Source organism: Saccopteryx bilineata, chromosome 7 (assembly GCF_036850765.1).
Source record: "Saccopteryx bilineata isolate mSacBil1 chromosome 7, mSacBil1_pri_phased_curated, whole genome shotgun sequence".
NCBI lineage: Eukaryota > Metazoa > Chordata > Mammalia > Chiroptera > Emballonuridae > Saccopteryx > Saccopteryx bilineata.
The window spans coordinates 73738388-73753685 of record NC_089496.1 but is presented as its reverse complement, the minus strand read 5'-3'; the positions used below and the strand labels follow the sequence as shown (position 1 = coordinate 73753685).

General features: G+C 50.9%; 2 protein-coding genes and 1 long non-coding RNA gene across 4 annotated transcripts; 2 read left to right on the top strand and 1 right to left on the bottom strand.

Moving 5' to 3' along the window:
- Positions 1-244: 244 nt before the first annotated feature.
- TLNRD1 (talin rod domain containing 1) lies at positions 245-1974 on the bottom strand. The gene has a single exon (XM_066240462.1). The coding sequence runs from the start codon at positions 1972-1974 to the stop codon at positions 886-888; it is 1089 nt and encodes a 362-aa protein (XP_066096559.1). The 3' UTR covers positions 245-885.
- Positions 1975-3288: 1314 nt separating this feature from the next.
- On the top strand, positions 3289-15116 carry MESD (mesoderm development LRP chaperone). 2 transcript variants are annotated; one of them, XM_066240464.1, is made up of 3 exons: positions 3289-3416; positions 12682-12914; positions 14466-15116. In XM_066240464.1, the coding sequence occupies exons 1-3, from the start codon at positions 3297-3299 to the stop codon at positions 14725-14727; spliced, it is 615 nt and encodes a 204-aa protein (XP_066096561.1). In that variant the 5' UTR covers positions 3289-3296; the 3' UTR covers positions 14728-15116. The 2 variants fall into 2 exon arrangements, with proteins under 2 accessions (XP_066096561.1, XP_066096560.1); XM_066240463.1 differs by lacking the exon at positions 3289-3416 and adding an exon at positions 9990-10229.
- On the top strand, positions 6669-7700 carry LOC136311218 (uncharacterized). The gene is made up of 3 exons (XR_010726690.1): positions 6669-6752; positions 7161-7268; positions 7351-7700. It is a non-coding gene; the product is annotated as an uncharacterized lncRNA (long non-coding RNA).
- Positions 15117-15298: the final 182 nt, after the last annotated feature.

Here is a 15298-nt window from a genome sequence, read left to right as displayed (position 1 = left end):
AGGGCAGAGCGTCGCCCCTGGTGGGCCTGCCGGGTGGATCCCGGTTGGGCGCATGCAGGAGTCTGTCTGACTGTCTCTCCCCGTTTCCAGCTTCAGGAAAGTACAATAAATAAATAAATAAATAAATAAATAAATAAAATGAAGCAACTATGATTTGATACTGCTCCTTCCCCTGACCTCTTTTTTTCCTCTTTAAAATCAATAAATCTTTTAAAAAATTAAAAAAAAATCGCAAATAGCCATCTGAGAAACATAACATTTTAATAGATGAAATAAATACTCCAGTACATGCAAGGTAAAAACTTGACATTGGGAGGGAAAAATCACTCTATAGTGTAAATTAGAAAATAAAACACACACTCACAGTAGCTTTTCCCCCATTTTCAAATCACATGGCAAGGTCAGACTCTTTCCACACCAAGTATACACCTAATCCAATTTAAAAAATAACAACATACAAAAAAAAGGTAGCTACATCCATGTCTAAGGAGTGAAAACTGAGGTAACCTTTCTTTTAATTAGAAAATGAAAGACCAAAAAAGAAATGAACCCATGACTTCCTTCCTGCCCAATTAATTCATAAAGTTTAGCCGAAGGATTCCTGAAGAGGAGTTGGGGGTGGGTGGGGGTCAATCCCGCAACAGTAGATTGATTACACATCTTCCATCTCCAGGTCCCTACTGTGTATGGGATGCTGGGCGTGGGCCGTGTATGTAATTGGATGTATGGCCCAGTCTTCCGGAAGATTTCTCTTGCGTTTAACGTGGGGGGGTGTGGGGTGGGAGAGAGCTTCACCTATGATTTCTTTGGTATAAATGGAGAGGGGCAGACAAGGATCTTCCTTTAGCCTGGGAGTGGAAGGAGGGGACGGGGTGGATGGGAGTGCTAATTCACAGAATTGGAATTCACTGGCGGTAAAGTCCTGGGCGAAGACCTCTCCCTTAAAGCCTGAGATAGCAGGGTGCAGCCTTCAGACACGGCACAGGCCGAGTTCCTCAGCCTCTCCCTGTGGTCCGACATCTTGGCGCCCCCGTCAGGGTACTGCGCCAGATCCCTGAGGCACTGGGTCAGGAGCACGCAGGCCGACACCACGCTCATGGCACCACCGAGGATGGCAGTCTGCACCGCCTTGCCCTCGGAGCTCAAAGCCGCCGCGCGACCCAGGAACTGTGGCTCGGTGGCAAAGCCCACCAGCGCGCTCACCGCCTGCACTAGCGGCCCGCTGAAAAGTGCGCAGCGGCTGCGCGCCAGTTCACTGGGCGCCGCTTTGACCTCGCGCACGCAGGCCAGCAGCGCTGATGCGCTCGTGCTCATGCACTTGACGCCCAGCTTGAACTGTTCGCGCGCAAAGCGGTCCCGGGACTTGTCACTGGCCAGGGCGCATGCATCTGTCAGGAACTTGAGGTTACGCGACAGGCCCTGTGACACCTCCAGCAGCAGCTGAGGGGTCATCTCAGCCAGTGGAGTGGCACGCAGCATGGCACAGCCCTGCTCCACCTCGTGGCGGCAGCGGGTCACACGGTAGCGGTCCACCAGCCCCGGCTGCGCGGGCTGGGCGCCTGGCGTGGCCACTGCCGCCAGGTAGGCCGCGTGGGCTGAGCATTCCGTCAGTGACACCACTAAGTCCCCCAGCTCCAGCAGGCTGTCCCCGGCCTCTCCGAAGCGGCCCATGTTGAGCTGGCTCTGCACGTCGTGGGTGAGGATGGAGAGCCCCTTGGTGCGTGCGATGATGGTGTCCCGGCATTGCTCAAAGGACTCGGTGCCGGCACCGGTGGAGGCAGGGCCCTCGAAGAGCACAGGCCGGGCCTCGCTCGACAGCAGCAGCAGGTCAGCCACCAGCTGCATCTTGCCCTTGCACTGGTCGCACACCGACACCAGCCTTTTCCGCGGCTGTGAGCTGGTCCCGCCGACTGCGCTCGCAGGAGCTGGAGAAGTTGCCTCGCCAGTGGGCTTCCCCGCGCTGCCGCTAGCCATTGCGCCCGGGGGGCACTGGCATGCCGCTGGGGAGCCCGCTACCGCCGCCGCTGCCACTGCCGCCACCCCCGCGGCCGTCGCAACTCAGCTGGCCAGGTCCGGGGTGCCTTCCCCGCACCATCATGCCATCCACCGCCGCGGGCGGAGGGCGCGGGGCAGGCCCGCGGGCCAGGGGACGCAGGAGGCTCTTCACGGTGTGGGGAGGGGCTGCGGCGTTTGGCCTCCAGCCTCCGGGAGGGCTTGCAGGAACCATGAACCGGGCACAGCAAACTCACAGTACGCGCTCCTCGTCGTCGGGCCTCCAGGAAAGTCCCTTCTGCCGGGCTGCCGCCGTCGCCTTCCTGGGCATGGCCCGTCCCGGCCGCTGGAGCGGGAGGGCGGGAGGGGAAGCTGGGAGTTGTCCTTCCTTCCTTTCTTTGAAATCAAAATCCTTTCCTCGGGGAGGAGAGCATGCGGTGGCCCGGGCGGGCTCTGCTGTCAGCCTCCTCGGCTCGGCGGCGCACGTGGGCTTCAGGAGCCGGGACCCCGCCCGGCGGCACTTCCCCGCGACGGCAGCCCGGGCTGGTGCTTGGGGACGCGCGGTCGCCCCGGCGCATCTCCTGCCTCCGGCTCTCGGGAAACGGCCCGGCAGCGGCGGCGGGGCCGAGGGTGTGGCCGGTGCTGGCGCGGCCGCGCCGAGTCAGTCGGGCGGGAGCTGCACGGATTGCGCACAGAGGCCGTCCGCTCGCGCTCTGCCCGCCGCCCGCCCGCCACGCCCGGCGACCCTTCCCGCCTCGCGGCTCACAGTGCGCGGCCCGGCGCCCAGGAGGCACGCCCTCCGGCCCCGCGGCCCGCAGCCTGCTGTCGGCGCGAGTCCATGCCCCGCGCCTCTTCTCGGTCTCGCAGTGGCTCAACTCTCCTGGGACCCCGGGCCCTGCGCATCGGACGCCCTGCGCGCGTGTCCCTGGCGGCTGGCCCAACTCAGAAGGTACCCACGACGCTGCGGCCACTCGCCCGGGCCCCGGCTTCTGCCATTTTTGTCAACCTCCAACTTCCGAGCAAGCCGGAGAAACTGAAAGGAAGGGCGGGGGCCGAAAGGCAGAGGGAAACACCGCCTCCTCCCCGCTCTACACCTCGGACTGCGGCCGTGGGCGCGCCGCCCGCCCGCCGGGCTGCTGGAGGCTGTCCTGGTCCCGGCTGGCCTCGCCCCCGCTCGCCGCCGCCGCCGCCGCCTCGGCCGCAGCCTCCCTGGAGCCTATAGAAATCTTTTGTGTGGCGTCACCGCCTTTCGTTTAAATCCCGCTTCCTCCTCTTGCCTTCCTCCGCCCCCTCGCCGCTGCCGGATGCTTGCGCGATGCGCTGCTCCTCCCCCGGGAAGCGGGCGGCTGCGGGAGGACGCCACCGCCCACCGCGGACGCCGGGCCGGGCCGGGCCGGTGGTCCCGGGCCTCTCCGTGGTTACTGGTGAGAGGCGGGGAGGAAGGACGGGACAGAGGCTGCCCGGGTCAGGGCTCTGCGCGCGCCCTGGGTAGTTGGGGCGCAGCCGCCAGTTGGCCTTACGTAAGCGCTCAGCCAGACAGGGGCTCCACGCGTCCTCCCCGCCCAGGGAGCAGGTCTCAAAGGTGACCTGTTTTCTGGACTAGATGGAAGATACTCTATACCATCTCTTAATGACTTGCTGGGGTCCAGTGTTCGCGTTTTGCGGGACATCGTCCGGTTTTCCAAGCACTCCCCCTGCCCTTTGTGTGGCTGATCGTCTCCCACGGTGGGATCTGGGTGGGATCTGAGGGGCTGAGCGGGGTGAGGAAGGCGCACTGGACATGGAGTTCCAAGAGCGCAGCTGGGTGCTGGCCTCGTCCTCCTTTAACTCAGTGCAGTTAGAGCGCGGGCTCTGAATCAGACTTCCTGGGGTCATTCTTTCCCTAGCCATTTATCAGTTGTGAGCTAGTGCCAGTTCTCCAAGTATCCGTTTTCTCATCTTGAAATCAGATACTCTGCAGTGCCTGCTTGAATACTTGGCTGACAAATAGTAGCTGTCGGAATCAGCCTTGACTGGCAGTTTGCCCTCCCATAACCTCCAGGTCTCTGGCTACATAATGGAGTAATCGTGGCCAAGCCTTTGGAGGAAAACATTATTATCCCTGTTTCTCATAAGAAAACTGATGTTCAAATGCCTTAAGTGCCTTCCTAAGGTCAGGAAGGTGGCATACAGCCCGCGAGAAACCCACCCCAGCCTCTTCATTTCAACCAGACCTTATTTTGCAGGAAGTGGTTGAAGCACCTGTGCTTCCTCCCAGACAAGTGCCCCACCTCTTAGTCCTGAAACAGGCCCTCTAGGTGCCCAGCCCACCACAGGCTGGGTGTGTACAGCCAATGCACACATTTGCTCCTCTGTCCCTTTCTAGGACCTGTAGTCACTTTTTCAGCCAGTTGTCACGGTTACTAGGATGACTTTGCAATTTATTGTCCAAACTGAAATACTGTTAATTAACCAGGAACAACAAATACAAACAAACCTGAATAGGAGTCACCCTACTTATAACAAAGTGTTCTTAAGAAACCTTCTAGAATCTGAATAAGCCTCTTAGTTATCTGCAAAACAAGGCAGATAAAACTGACAATTTTTTGAACAAGCAACAATTCTGTAGGGTTAATCCCTTTTATTTTTGTACGAGGAAAAACAGTTGGATAAATCAAGCTCTTAGCAGAGTTACCTAGGAGTAGCACCTCAGTTCTACTTAGCTCCAAAAAAGTATTATGGGAAAGAAGTCAAACCCGTCCCTCTGTGCCAGGTTAGTCATGAAACTTCATTGGAACTGGATTTTTTTTTTCCCAAGGCCACTGGATACCCCAGGGTCCTATCTTCCTTTTTTTTTTTGGTGTATGCAGCCTGTTTTGTTGTTGATAATAGAGAGCTTATATATTCCAATAATGAGCTGTGTTACTCAGACTGCCCACTGTAGTCAAGGATTTTGGTTCAGCAATAAAAATCTGATAGAATTGTTTTTCTTGGTCCTCTCTGCTTCATTTTTCAGATAGGGCAACTCCTAATCTGATCCTTCCAGGGACCCACTGCCTTCCTTCGGGTCACTTTTACTTTATGCCATCGGTCATTCACTCCACGAACTGGGCAGCTACCAGGTGCCAGGCTCTGTACTAGGCCTATAAGGAATATGAGGGCCCTGTCCCTCTGGAGAGCAAAGTTCAGAGAGGGCAACGGAGTCACATGGACAAGGAATCACAATTTCACTATTGGGACAGTGAGAGCAGAGAGTAAAGAAACTATGGCAGATATAGTACTGCTTACCAAATAGTCAGTAGCAACTGAGTAGAACCATGTGATCAATTCTGACCAAAGACATCAGGTGCGGTGATGAGCGGGCAGGACTCTCCAGTCTCCCTGCTATGACTGCTCCGAGCCTGTGTTCTAGATGCTGTGGGTAAAAGATGGCGGAGCACCCATAAGCCTACGTGATCATGAAGCAGACCCTCTATAGACCCGTGTTGGACATAAAACATGAGCAAAAGGTAAACTCAGCTGTAAGTGACTGAGATTTGAGGGTGATTGCTGTAGCATATTTTAGTCTAAGTTGATTAATAGGGAAAGGCTGTGTCTGCCCCTAGTCACGCAGGGGTCGTCAAACTTTTTATAAAAACCGCCCACTTTTGCAGTGCTGGTAGACCTGGTCCCTACCGCCCACTAGTGGGCGTTCCAGCTTTCATGATGGGCCAATCGCGGCGCTGTTTGGTTGCACGTTGGGACCAGGTTGACCAGCACTGCAAAAGTGGGCGGTTTTTATAAAAAGTTTGACGACCCCTGCCAGCAGCCATTACCCCTCCTATCCTGCTTTTAAAATTATAATATGAACCAAAGTTACTTTGCAGAGTATTTTTCATTAAAATGGAAAAGAGGAAAGCTGAAATCGTGTAGACTGAAGGACTGATGGTTTGGGGGGGGGGGGGTGAATGGAGCAGATAAGAGGAAGAATGTATTCTCTGGCTCAAGGGCACTAATTAGTAGTAATTTAACAAGTAAGTGAACAAACAGGCACATTGAGAGCTAACTGAGGATTTGGGGAGGGCTGAAGGGTGAGACTGGCAGATGGGGCATGCAGGTGGGGAAACCCTCTCCCTCCTCCTTGCCTATTCTAGACGGTGCAGCCACCACCTAGACTTGAAGCAGTTTTAAGACAACAGTGTGAGCACCCTGATTTATTTTATTGTGCTGAAATATTCATATCATAAAGTTTACCATCTTACCCATTTTTTGTGAATGTATCCCTTCTCTGATAGTGAGTATATTCTCATTGTTGTGCGGCCATCACCACCACCCATCTCCAGAAATCTTTCATCTTCCCAAACTGAAATTCTGAACCTACTGAACAGTAACTCCTCCATCACCTTTCCCCTCCAGCCCTGGAAACCACCATTCTACTTTCTCTTTGTACATTTGACTGCTCTAGTAACTTATATAAGTGGAATCATACAGTATGTATCCTTTTGTGTCTAGCTTATGACTTAGAGTAAGGTCTAGAAGGTTTATTGACATTGTAGCATGTGTCAGAACTTCTTTCCCTTTTAAGACTGACTAACATTCCATTGTCTATCTGTAGGCCTGCTGGGTTTTGATATCCAACTTTCACGTTGCACTCCAGACTTAAGACCAAGGACCAAACTGTATCTGGTCCACAGTGTCACTTGGCAGTCAGTTCGGGGACTCCAGACTTAAGACCAAGGACCAAACTGTATCTGGTCCACAGTGTCACCTGGCAGTCAGTTCGGGGCATTCTCTACCCTAATGTATCCTTTGGAGCAGCGTCCCTCTGGTTTGTTTTTGTACTGTTAGGTGGGCTAATTCAATCTCAGACAACCTTTCTTACACACAACCAAACATCACCTTGCTTTCAATGTAGCTCTCTTCTAAAGGAGAGGAATTTATATCTGGAAAATTTACATTTCTCCTCCCCTTTTTACAATACAACTGATTTGAAATACCATGGCTTAGGGTTTCCTCTTATTTAAAACAGGGATATTATCATCGCCATGTTTCCCCTCAGGTTCTGACCTCCTGTAAACTGTATATTATTTATCTCCTCTGCTAGTCTGCAAGCTCTTGAGGACAGGGACCTTGTTACATTAACCTTTCCCTCTGTGCCTCACCTGGTCCTTGGTGCACAGTAGGCCCTTACTAAATAAATTCTCCAACAGTTTACCTGAATCAAGTTCCAAATGCCAAAATGGTAAAAAAAAAAATACGATCAATCCAGATGTTTCCACATCGGTGGGTTATAAAATGAACTTCCTCCTTAGATGAAGGTCAGTAGCCCTGGAATTTTTTTTTTATACAATCCCAACAATTCCTATAAAACCCTAAATGACTTGTTTTCTGTATAACCAGATACTGTGGACCAGGCTTCCCAGCACTTCTGCACCTTCACTTGGCAGCTGGCAAAATGAATGAACAGGGTGACCCCTCCCAGCAGAGCACATGATCGACCACAGCTGTGCATGTTTTTTAGCAGGACTGCACCAGGACAGGGCTCCGAGCCACTGGGTGGAGCAATACGCCCTGGGGAGAAAGCTTATGACATTTCCCCTATGATTTCAAAAAAAAGAAAAGAAAGAAACTTCTTTTTCTTGGGAGTAGTTTCTGCTCAAAGTCAACAGAAAATGTCACAGCGTGTGTACATCTAGATACATGCACAAATATGGACATTATCAGCCACCACTATCGGGAGAGAATTTAAACTGCAGGGGTCCTAAGAGCGAAGGTGAGGCAAACATTGTTAGCTGCCTTGTCAACAACTATTTCCTCTCTTGCCTTGATAAGAAAATCCCAATTTTATTTAGGGTGACAATGTATCCAGCTAGAAGACAGCCCCCCCCCCCCCACCTTGGAGGGCTAGGCTGGTTCTAGCCAATGAGATATAAACAGAAGTATTGTGTGGAATGTCCAAGCAGGCTGCTTAACTGGAGCTGACTCCATTGAAAGGTATGTTCCTTTTGGCTTTCCTTTTTCTCTCTCCTGTGGACGAAATTCAGCCTGATGGTCGGAGCATCAGTGGCCATCTTGGAACTTGTGGTGACCTTGAGGATGGAAGCCACAGGCCAGTATGATAGAGCAGGATGACGAACACACTGGGAGTCAGCTGACTAAAGAGCCACAATACCCTAGATGCTTAGTTTCCATCTGCGTCTGTGAAAGCAAAATCAAGCAGTAACAACAAAACCCTCTTTCTTTTCTTAAGACACCTTTTAAAAGGTTTGGTTTTCAGTTATTTACAACCTACTAATCCTATCCAAGCGAAGTGGCTAGTTTGGTAGGCCTGATGTAGCCAAGTACGACAGACTGGGTAGCTTAAGCAACAAACATTTCTTTTTCTCACTATTCTGGAGGCTAGATGGTCCAGATCAAGGTGTGGGCAGGGTGGTTTCTTCTCAGACCTCTCTCCTTGGCTTGTTGATGACTGTCTTCTCCCTGTGTCTTCACATGTCTTCCCCCACATACATGACAATGGCCAAATTTCCTCTTATAACAACACTTGTCATATTGGATGAAGGCCCACCCTAACTACCTCATTTTAACTTAGTTACCTCTTTAAAGGTCCTATGTCCATTCTGAGATACAGGGGATAGCACATATGCAATTAGGGGGATACAATTCAGACCATACCACAAGGTACGAATAAAGAACTTTATCGTGGCTCTATTTTTTTTTTTTTTTTGTCATTATAGAAAAATTGGTAATCAATGTCATCGATAAGATAGTAGGCAAATAAACTTGGTATATTAATACTAAACCATACAGTATCTGTCTAAAGAATAAAAGCACATCACATTGTATTAAGTGGGAAACATTGAAGCAGCTACTATGGTGAGCAGTTTGTACAGCCACCTGGAGGTTTGCAAATGTATTGAGAAATGTTCACAGTATGTGACGGACACTGGTGTATGTGAAGTAGAATTGTGGGGCAGAGAAGAATGTTTGGAACTCTGTTCTATCATAATGAGTGATTTATGATAATGAGTCTTCCTTGTGTAATTAAAAATTTAGAAGAGATCAGCGGACCTGCCCTTTAAAACTCAAATCTCAAAGCACCTCTGGCCAGAATTTTCTTCTTCTTTTTTTTTTAATAATTTTATTTTTTTAATGGGGCGACATCAATAAATCAGGATACATATATTCAAAGATAACATGTCCAGGTTATCTTGTCGTTCAATTATGTTGCATACCCATCACCCAAAGTCAGATTGTCCTCTGTCACCTTCTATCTAGTTTCAGAATCTTAAGATACAAAAATTGAAAAGGATGAGTCAGAGCCTGCAAATCGGGTTAACAGAAGAAACACTGAAGCGATTTTTAAAATGAAAAGTAATGTGGGGTTTAAAAAAAAAAAAAAAAAAGAGTAAAACTTTTTCGAGTGTCAGGGATGACAGGAGTATCTGAAAGCCGGTGGAATTAAATGCTCTAAAAGTAATTTTTTTATAGCTTCTTCGAGTTCGAGAGCTGCAGAAATACAGAAAGCTGGTGGAACTGAATCCCCTCGGCTGAGAGCAAAGCAGGGGCCCGCTGTACGCAGGGCCCTCTGAGAAAGTTGCTCAAAAGTTCTCAAAACTTCACAGAAGTGTCAGGAAGCCGAGGGGAAGCTCCTGACCCCGGGAACCGGGCTCTCCTGGAGCTGAGGCAGCGCCAAGTCACCTCACAGGCGAGGAACTGAGTGAGGCCTCGCAGGGCGCGGAGGAGGATTCCTGAGGCCCGGAGGGAGCTTTTAGCTCGGCCCTAGTGTCGGAGAGAAAGGTCGTCCTCTGGCGGAAAAGGACCAGGAGCGAAGGCCGGGTGCGCCCCACTGCGCCAAGCTTCAGCCGGACCGGAGGAGGGATCTCGGGGCGGGACAAGATGGCGGGGGGCCGGGGCTTTTACAGCGGACGGGGCGGGGCCTGGTAGGGCAGTGCGCGCCCGGAGGCGGAGCAGTGAGGGGGCGTGGCCGGAGGCGGACAGAGGGTGGGGTCCCGGAAAGGGGCGTCTGGAGGCGGGGCCGGCAGCTCGCGCAGGCGCGTTCAGGCGGTGTCGCGGTGAAGATGGCGGCCTCCGGCTGGGCCCGCGCGGTTGTGGTCCTGCTCTGTGCGTTTGATCTGCTGCTGCTGCTGCTGCAGCCCTTAGCCTGCGCAGACGAGGGCCCGGCCGGTAAGCCGGGAGAGGCTGCCCCGAAGAAGAAGAAGAAGGATATTCGGGATTACAATGATGCGGACATGGCACGTCTGCTGGAACAGTGGGAGGTCCGCTGCGCGCGCACATCCTCGGGTTTTTCTCCGTCTCGGTCCCTGCTCCCCCTAACCTTCAACTCCGCTCGGTGTCACTACCTTCCGACCCCATAATCTCTCTGCTTGTGCCACGAGTCCTTACTGATGAGCTCGAGCCACAGCTGACCCTCAGTGGCTCCCCGGACACCCTCGTCTTTTCACACCCGACCCAGGCCTCCATCCCAGTGCCCTCGTCACCGTTTCTGGGGTCTCTCCAGTCATGTGTCAGCCTCTCACATGGAGCCTTAATTTACCTTCAGTGTTCTGGTCACCCCTGCGTTGCTCCCCGTGGTCAGTGAGCCCTGCAAATGGCAGGGAGACCTTTTCCACTGTATACCTGAAGAATGGGGTGAGTGGGTGGTGAGGGGCTGTGGTCAGGATTTCTTTTCAAGAGTGTCAGCTCAGGTTTAATAGTACTCCTCTCTTTCAAATCAGTAGGATTTCAGACTTCCCATTTGGGTACTTTTCCCTACTGAGAGATTTGTAATTTGGGGGGTTGGCTTAATTTTGGAGGGGGCCGGCGCTGAAATCAAAGGCTAGTTGCTCTCTCTTGGGACTCACTTTTTTTCATTTAAAAGAGCAATGACTTCTTTTTGTGGGAGTAAGCTTTGCTTACTGGAATGTGTAATTACAGGGAGTTTGTAATAAGCTTTTTAGATAAACTTCACTAGCCAAAAGGACGTTGCTGCCTTTTTCCCTTCCAAATGTGGTTGTAGCGCCTGGTTAACTTAGAATCAATCAGACTCTAGGTTTTACTCATTGTGTAGCCTTGGGGAAGTCGAGTCTCCTATTTAGGCCTCAGGTTCCTTATTTCCAAGATGAGATTTTAACGGATGATTCCTTCCCACACTGATGTTTCATTATTTTGTGATTCTGTTCATGTGTTTGATAGAGGCTTGCAGACTCAGGCATGAGTTTAAATTACCATGTGATGCATTTGACTAGCAGAACACAGCCTTTTCCTGTTCATCTGCTGATAACAGCTGATAGAAAGATAGGGACAGAGTGGAGGGTGTGAAGACCACTAAGGAAGAGGGAGCTTCATGTAGCTCTTCTCCATTTACCATCTCTCTTGCAATCTTCCAGTTTCTCCCTGGCCTCTAGCAAGTAAAGTTTTGTGTTTGTTTGTTTTTTAAAGCTGGGTCAGCCCACTTTATTATTATTATTATTTTTCACAGAGACAGAGTCAGAGAGAGGGATAGATAGGGACAGACAGGAACGGAGAGAGATGAGAAGCATCGGTCATCAGTTTTTCGCTGCAACACCTTAGTTGTTCATTGATTGCTTTCTCATATGTGCCTTGACCACGGGCCTTCAGCAGACCGAGTAACCCCTTGCTCAAGCCAGTGACCTTGGGACCAAGCTGGTGAGCTTTGCTCAAACCAGATGAGCCTGCGCTCAAGCCGGCGACCTCGGGATTTCGAACCCGAGTCCTCCACATCCCAGTCTGACACCCTATCCACTGTGCCACCGCTTGGTAACTGTGATTGTCATCTTTTTTTATCCATAGAGCCAGATAACATCTACTTTGCAGGGTGCATGCAAACTACATGAGCTAATGTTTGCAGACACTACAAATATGAGCGACCTTCCTCAGTATCAGTGATTTTTTTTTCCTGTGGAAGAGCGTACCCATCTTCACCGGTGCTTTTTTGTAGGAAACAGTACTCTCTGCCCTGGCAGAGATCCCTAAGTCCACCCCCTACTCTTCCTCTGCAGTTCTTTCTGTGACTCCTACAGGGTTTTTGAGAACTGTTATATGCGTCAGTATTTATCTGCCTTGCTTGCAGTATTTCATTGCCATTTTTACGATCTATGATATTGGGTAAATCGGGAGCGAAAAAGCTGTAAAAACCCATGCCGTGGGGCTCTCTGTGATTGGCGACCTGGAAAGACGGGCAGTAAGTACTGCTTGAAACCTAGGCTTGGCCTGAAAGTCAAGTAGAGGAAAAAAACTGCTGGGTTTTTTTTCCTGTTATAATGTAGGTTATAGACCTATTTCTGACGAAGATGTTCTTGCCTCTGCCAGTTGCAAAACACAGTTCTTTTTTTTTTTTTCCTTTTTTTTTTTTTTTTTTAAGTGAGAGGAGTGGAGATAGTGAGACAGACTCCTGCATGCGCCCTGGCTGAGATCTACCCAGCAATCCCCATCTGGAGCCAGTGCTTGAGTACCAAGCTATTTTTAGCACCTGAGGCCATAGTTTGGACCAGCTCAGCCATTCTTGGTGCCCGGGGCCATGTTCAGACCAAACAAGCCACTGGCTGCGAGAGGGTAAGAGGGAGAGAGAAGCAGATGGTCACTTCTCCTGTCCCTGACTGGGAATCGAACTAGAGATGTCCATATATACGCTGGGCCGATGCTCTATCCACTGAGCCACCAGTCAGGGCTGCATTTCTAATGATTGATGCTTTCCCCCCCTCCTGACAGAAAGATGATGACATAGAAGAAGGAGACCTCCCAGAGCACAAAAGGCCCCCAGCACCTGTTGACTTCTCGCAGCTAGACCCAGGCAAGCCAGAGAGCATATTGAAAATGACAAAGAAAGGGAAGACGCTTATGATGTTTGTCACTGTATCAGGAAGCCCCACGGAGAAGGAGACGGAGGAAATCACCAGCCTCTGGCAGGGCAGCCTTTTTAATGCCAACTATGACGTCCAGAGGTAAAGCTTTTCCCACCTTGCTGAGCAAAGTGTGGGCTGTGCTGGGACTTCCCGAGGGTCTATATTTACCAGATGTTCTTTGAAGAAGATTCATTATTGGTTAGAGCCAGTAAGTTACTGTTGCTTTTTTAGAGAGAGAGAGACAGGAACATGGAGCTGTTCCTATATGTGCTGCTGACTGGGAATTGAACCCAGCTGTTTTGTTGTTGTTGTTTTTACAGAGACAGAGAGAGAGTCAGAGAGAGGGATAGATAGGGACAGACAGGAACGGAGAAAGATGAGAAGCATCAATCATCAGTTTTTCCTTGCGACACCTTAGTTGTTCATTGATTGCTTTCTTATATGTGCCTTGACCGTGGGGCAACAGCAGACCAAGTAATCTTCTGCTCAAACCAACGACCTTGGGACCAAGCTGGTGAGCTTTGCTCAAACCAGATGAGCCCGCACTCAAGCTGGCGACCTCAGGGTCTCGAACCTGGGTCCTCCGCATCCCAGTCCAACGCTCTATCCACTGTGCTACCGCTGTTTGTTGTTTCAGTTAACTCATTTGATCCTGAAGTTTTATATATCTGAGTAAAAAGTTGTCTAGGTTATCCTCTTTGGGGGCCAAATTACTTAAGAGTTTGACAGTGTGTTTCCTTTAGAAGTTTCTGCTTATTGGAGGATGCTTTTCTTGGTAGCTGTGTGCACACATAAGCTTGGACCAGATTGCTGACAGGTAACCAGTATAAGGTGAAGGCGTCCGGTTTTCACAGCTCAGTATGATCCTAAGGTGCAATTTTAAGGACTTTCTTTTTCCCACTTCAGTAACAGTTCTAAAATTTAGGATCTTCACATGTCTTAGTTTAGGAAAGATGAAAGTATAAAAAGGAAGTGGGTGCTGAGGGATTGTCGAGGGTGGCAGAGTGCTTTCGTCAGCCCAGACACTTGGGGGGACGGAGCAGTTCCCACTGACCCAGGGGCAGCCCCTCAGGACCAGAATTGTGCTCCAGGCAACACTGGTGGTCCGCCCAGAGCCTGTTCTCTTCCTCTGTGCTCCTTGGGACCTGTCGAGTGTTGAGTGTGGACGTCCTGGGGCCACTCGCTGTTAACCTCCGGAGTTAGGACTCTGTCCAGTAGCCAGGCGTCCTCTTAAGCCCTCATGGACCGCTTACCATGACCCAGTTGAAACCAGTGGTTTCGGCCTTTATCAGCAGGAGCCTTGTGTCCAAAGAAACCTTAAGTGGGCACCTCAGAATTGAAAACGGCACCTGCCCCCTGCTTCTGCAGCACTGGCCCCGCGCCCCATCATGTCCCTGGACGGGCATCCGCCTGCCCCCACGAAATCCGGTTCTGCTTCTGTTTTGGTCTGAGCTGAGGGCTTAACTCGTTGTCAGCTGGGATTTTTAGACATTAAATTTTAGAAGCTACTGGGCCTCAACCAGTCTAGTTTTTTTCTGTATTCATGTAGAATTTGAAAGGAATTGTTTTTCCTGGTTAAGTGCCACAGAAACTCGGCCCCGCTGGCCCCTTGCTGGCATGTGCTGACTCTGGTCGCCTCTCCCTGTCCAGGTTCATCGTGGGCTCGGACCGCGCCATCTTCATGCTGCGGGACGGGAGCTATGCCTGGGAGATCAAGGACTTTTTGGTCAGTCAAGACAGGTGTGCCGATGTCACTCTAGAGGGACAGGTGTACCCTGGCAAAGGAGGAGGAGGCAGCAAAGAGAAAAACAAAACAAAACAAGAGAAGGGCAAGAAGAAGAAGGAGGGAGAGCCGAAACCTCGGGCTTCAAAGGATGGCAATCGAGCTGGGAGTAAACGAGAGGACCTGTAACAGGGCGGCGTGGCCTCTGCGGGCTCGCGGGAGGGGCGGGCGTGCGCAGCCGCACATGGGTGGGCTCCACGTTTCTCCTGGAGAGGGTCCGCCACCTGACCAGTCTGTGGTGAGATGCCTGTTGAAAAGGCTGCAGGTAGGAAGACTGGTTTTATATTAACGTTGGACACTGCCAAATTCACATTTACTGAAAACTCACTTTAGATGGAAACCTGACTTGCTTTTTCCCACTTAACTTTGCGGGAGTCTCTGACTGCCGTGTCACCGTGTGCCCTCGGAGCACCTGCCCTGATCTCGTGTCCCCTGGTTTCACGCGTTTTATTTTCTGTTGTTAACTGGAAAGATACCAGGTTCTGATCAGACAAACATAAAGACTTGGTTTAATTGAATCAGGCTGTTGATGCCGAGAAAACCTATTTTCATTGCGGTGAAATTGAGACGCCCTGGGAGCCCGTGGCCTGGTCTCAGTGGGTACGGCTTCATCTTGGCCTGCCGCGGTCACTGGTTTGATCCCGGTCAGGGCACATACGAGAAGCAACCAGTAAATACACAACTAAAAACGGAACAATGG

Bases quoted from the DNA above. Each gene is read 5' to 3' on its own strand.
- TLNRD1 (XM_066240462.1), bottom strand. From the start codon at position 1,974: ATGGCTAGCGGCAGCGCGGGGAAGCCCACTGGCGAGGCAACTTCTCCA.
- MESD (XM_066240463.1), top strand. From the start codon at position 10,032: ATGGCGGCCTCCGGCTGGGCCCGCGCGGTTGTGGTCCTGCTCTGTGCG. The intron at 10,230-12,681 runs GTCCGCTGCGCG...CCCTCCTGACAG, and splicing joins GTCTGCTGGAACAGTGGGAG to AAAGATGATGACATAGAAGA. The intron at 12,915-14,465 runs GTAAAGCTTTTC...CTCCCTGTCCAG, and splicing joins GCCAACTATGACGTCCAGAG to GTTCATCGTGGGCTCGGACC.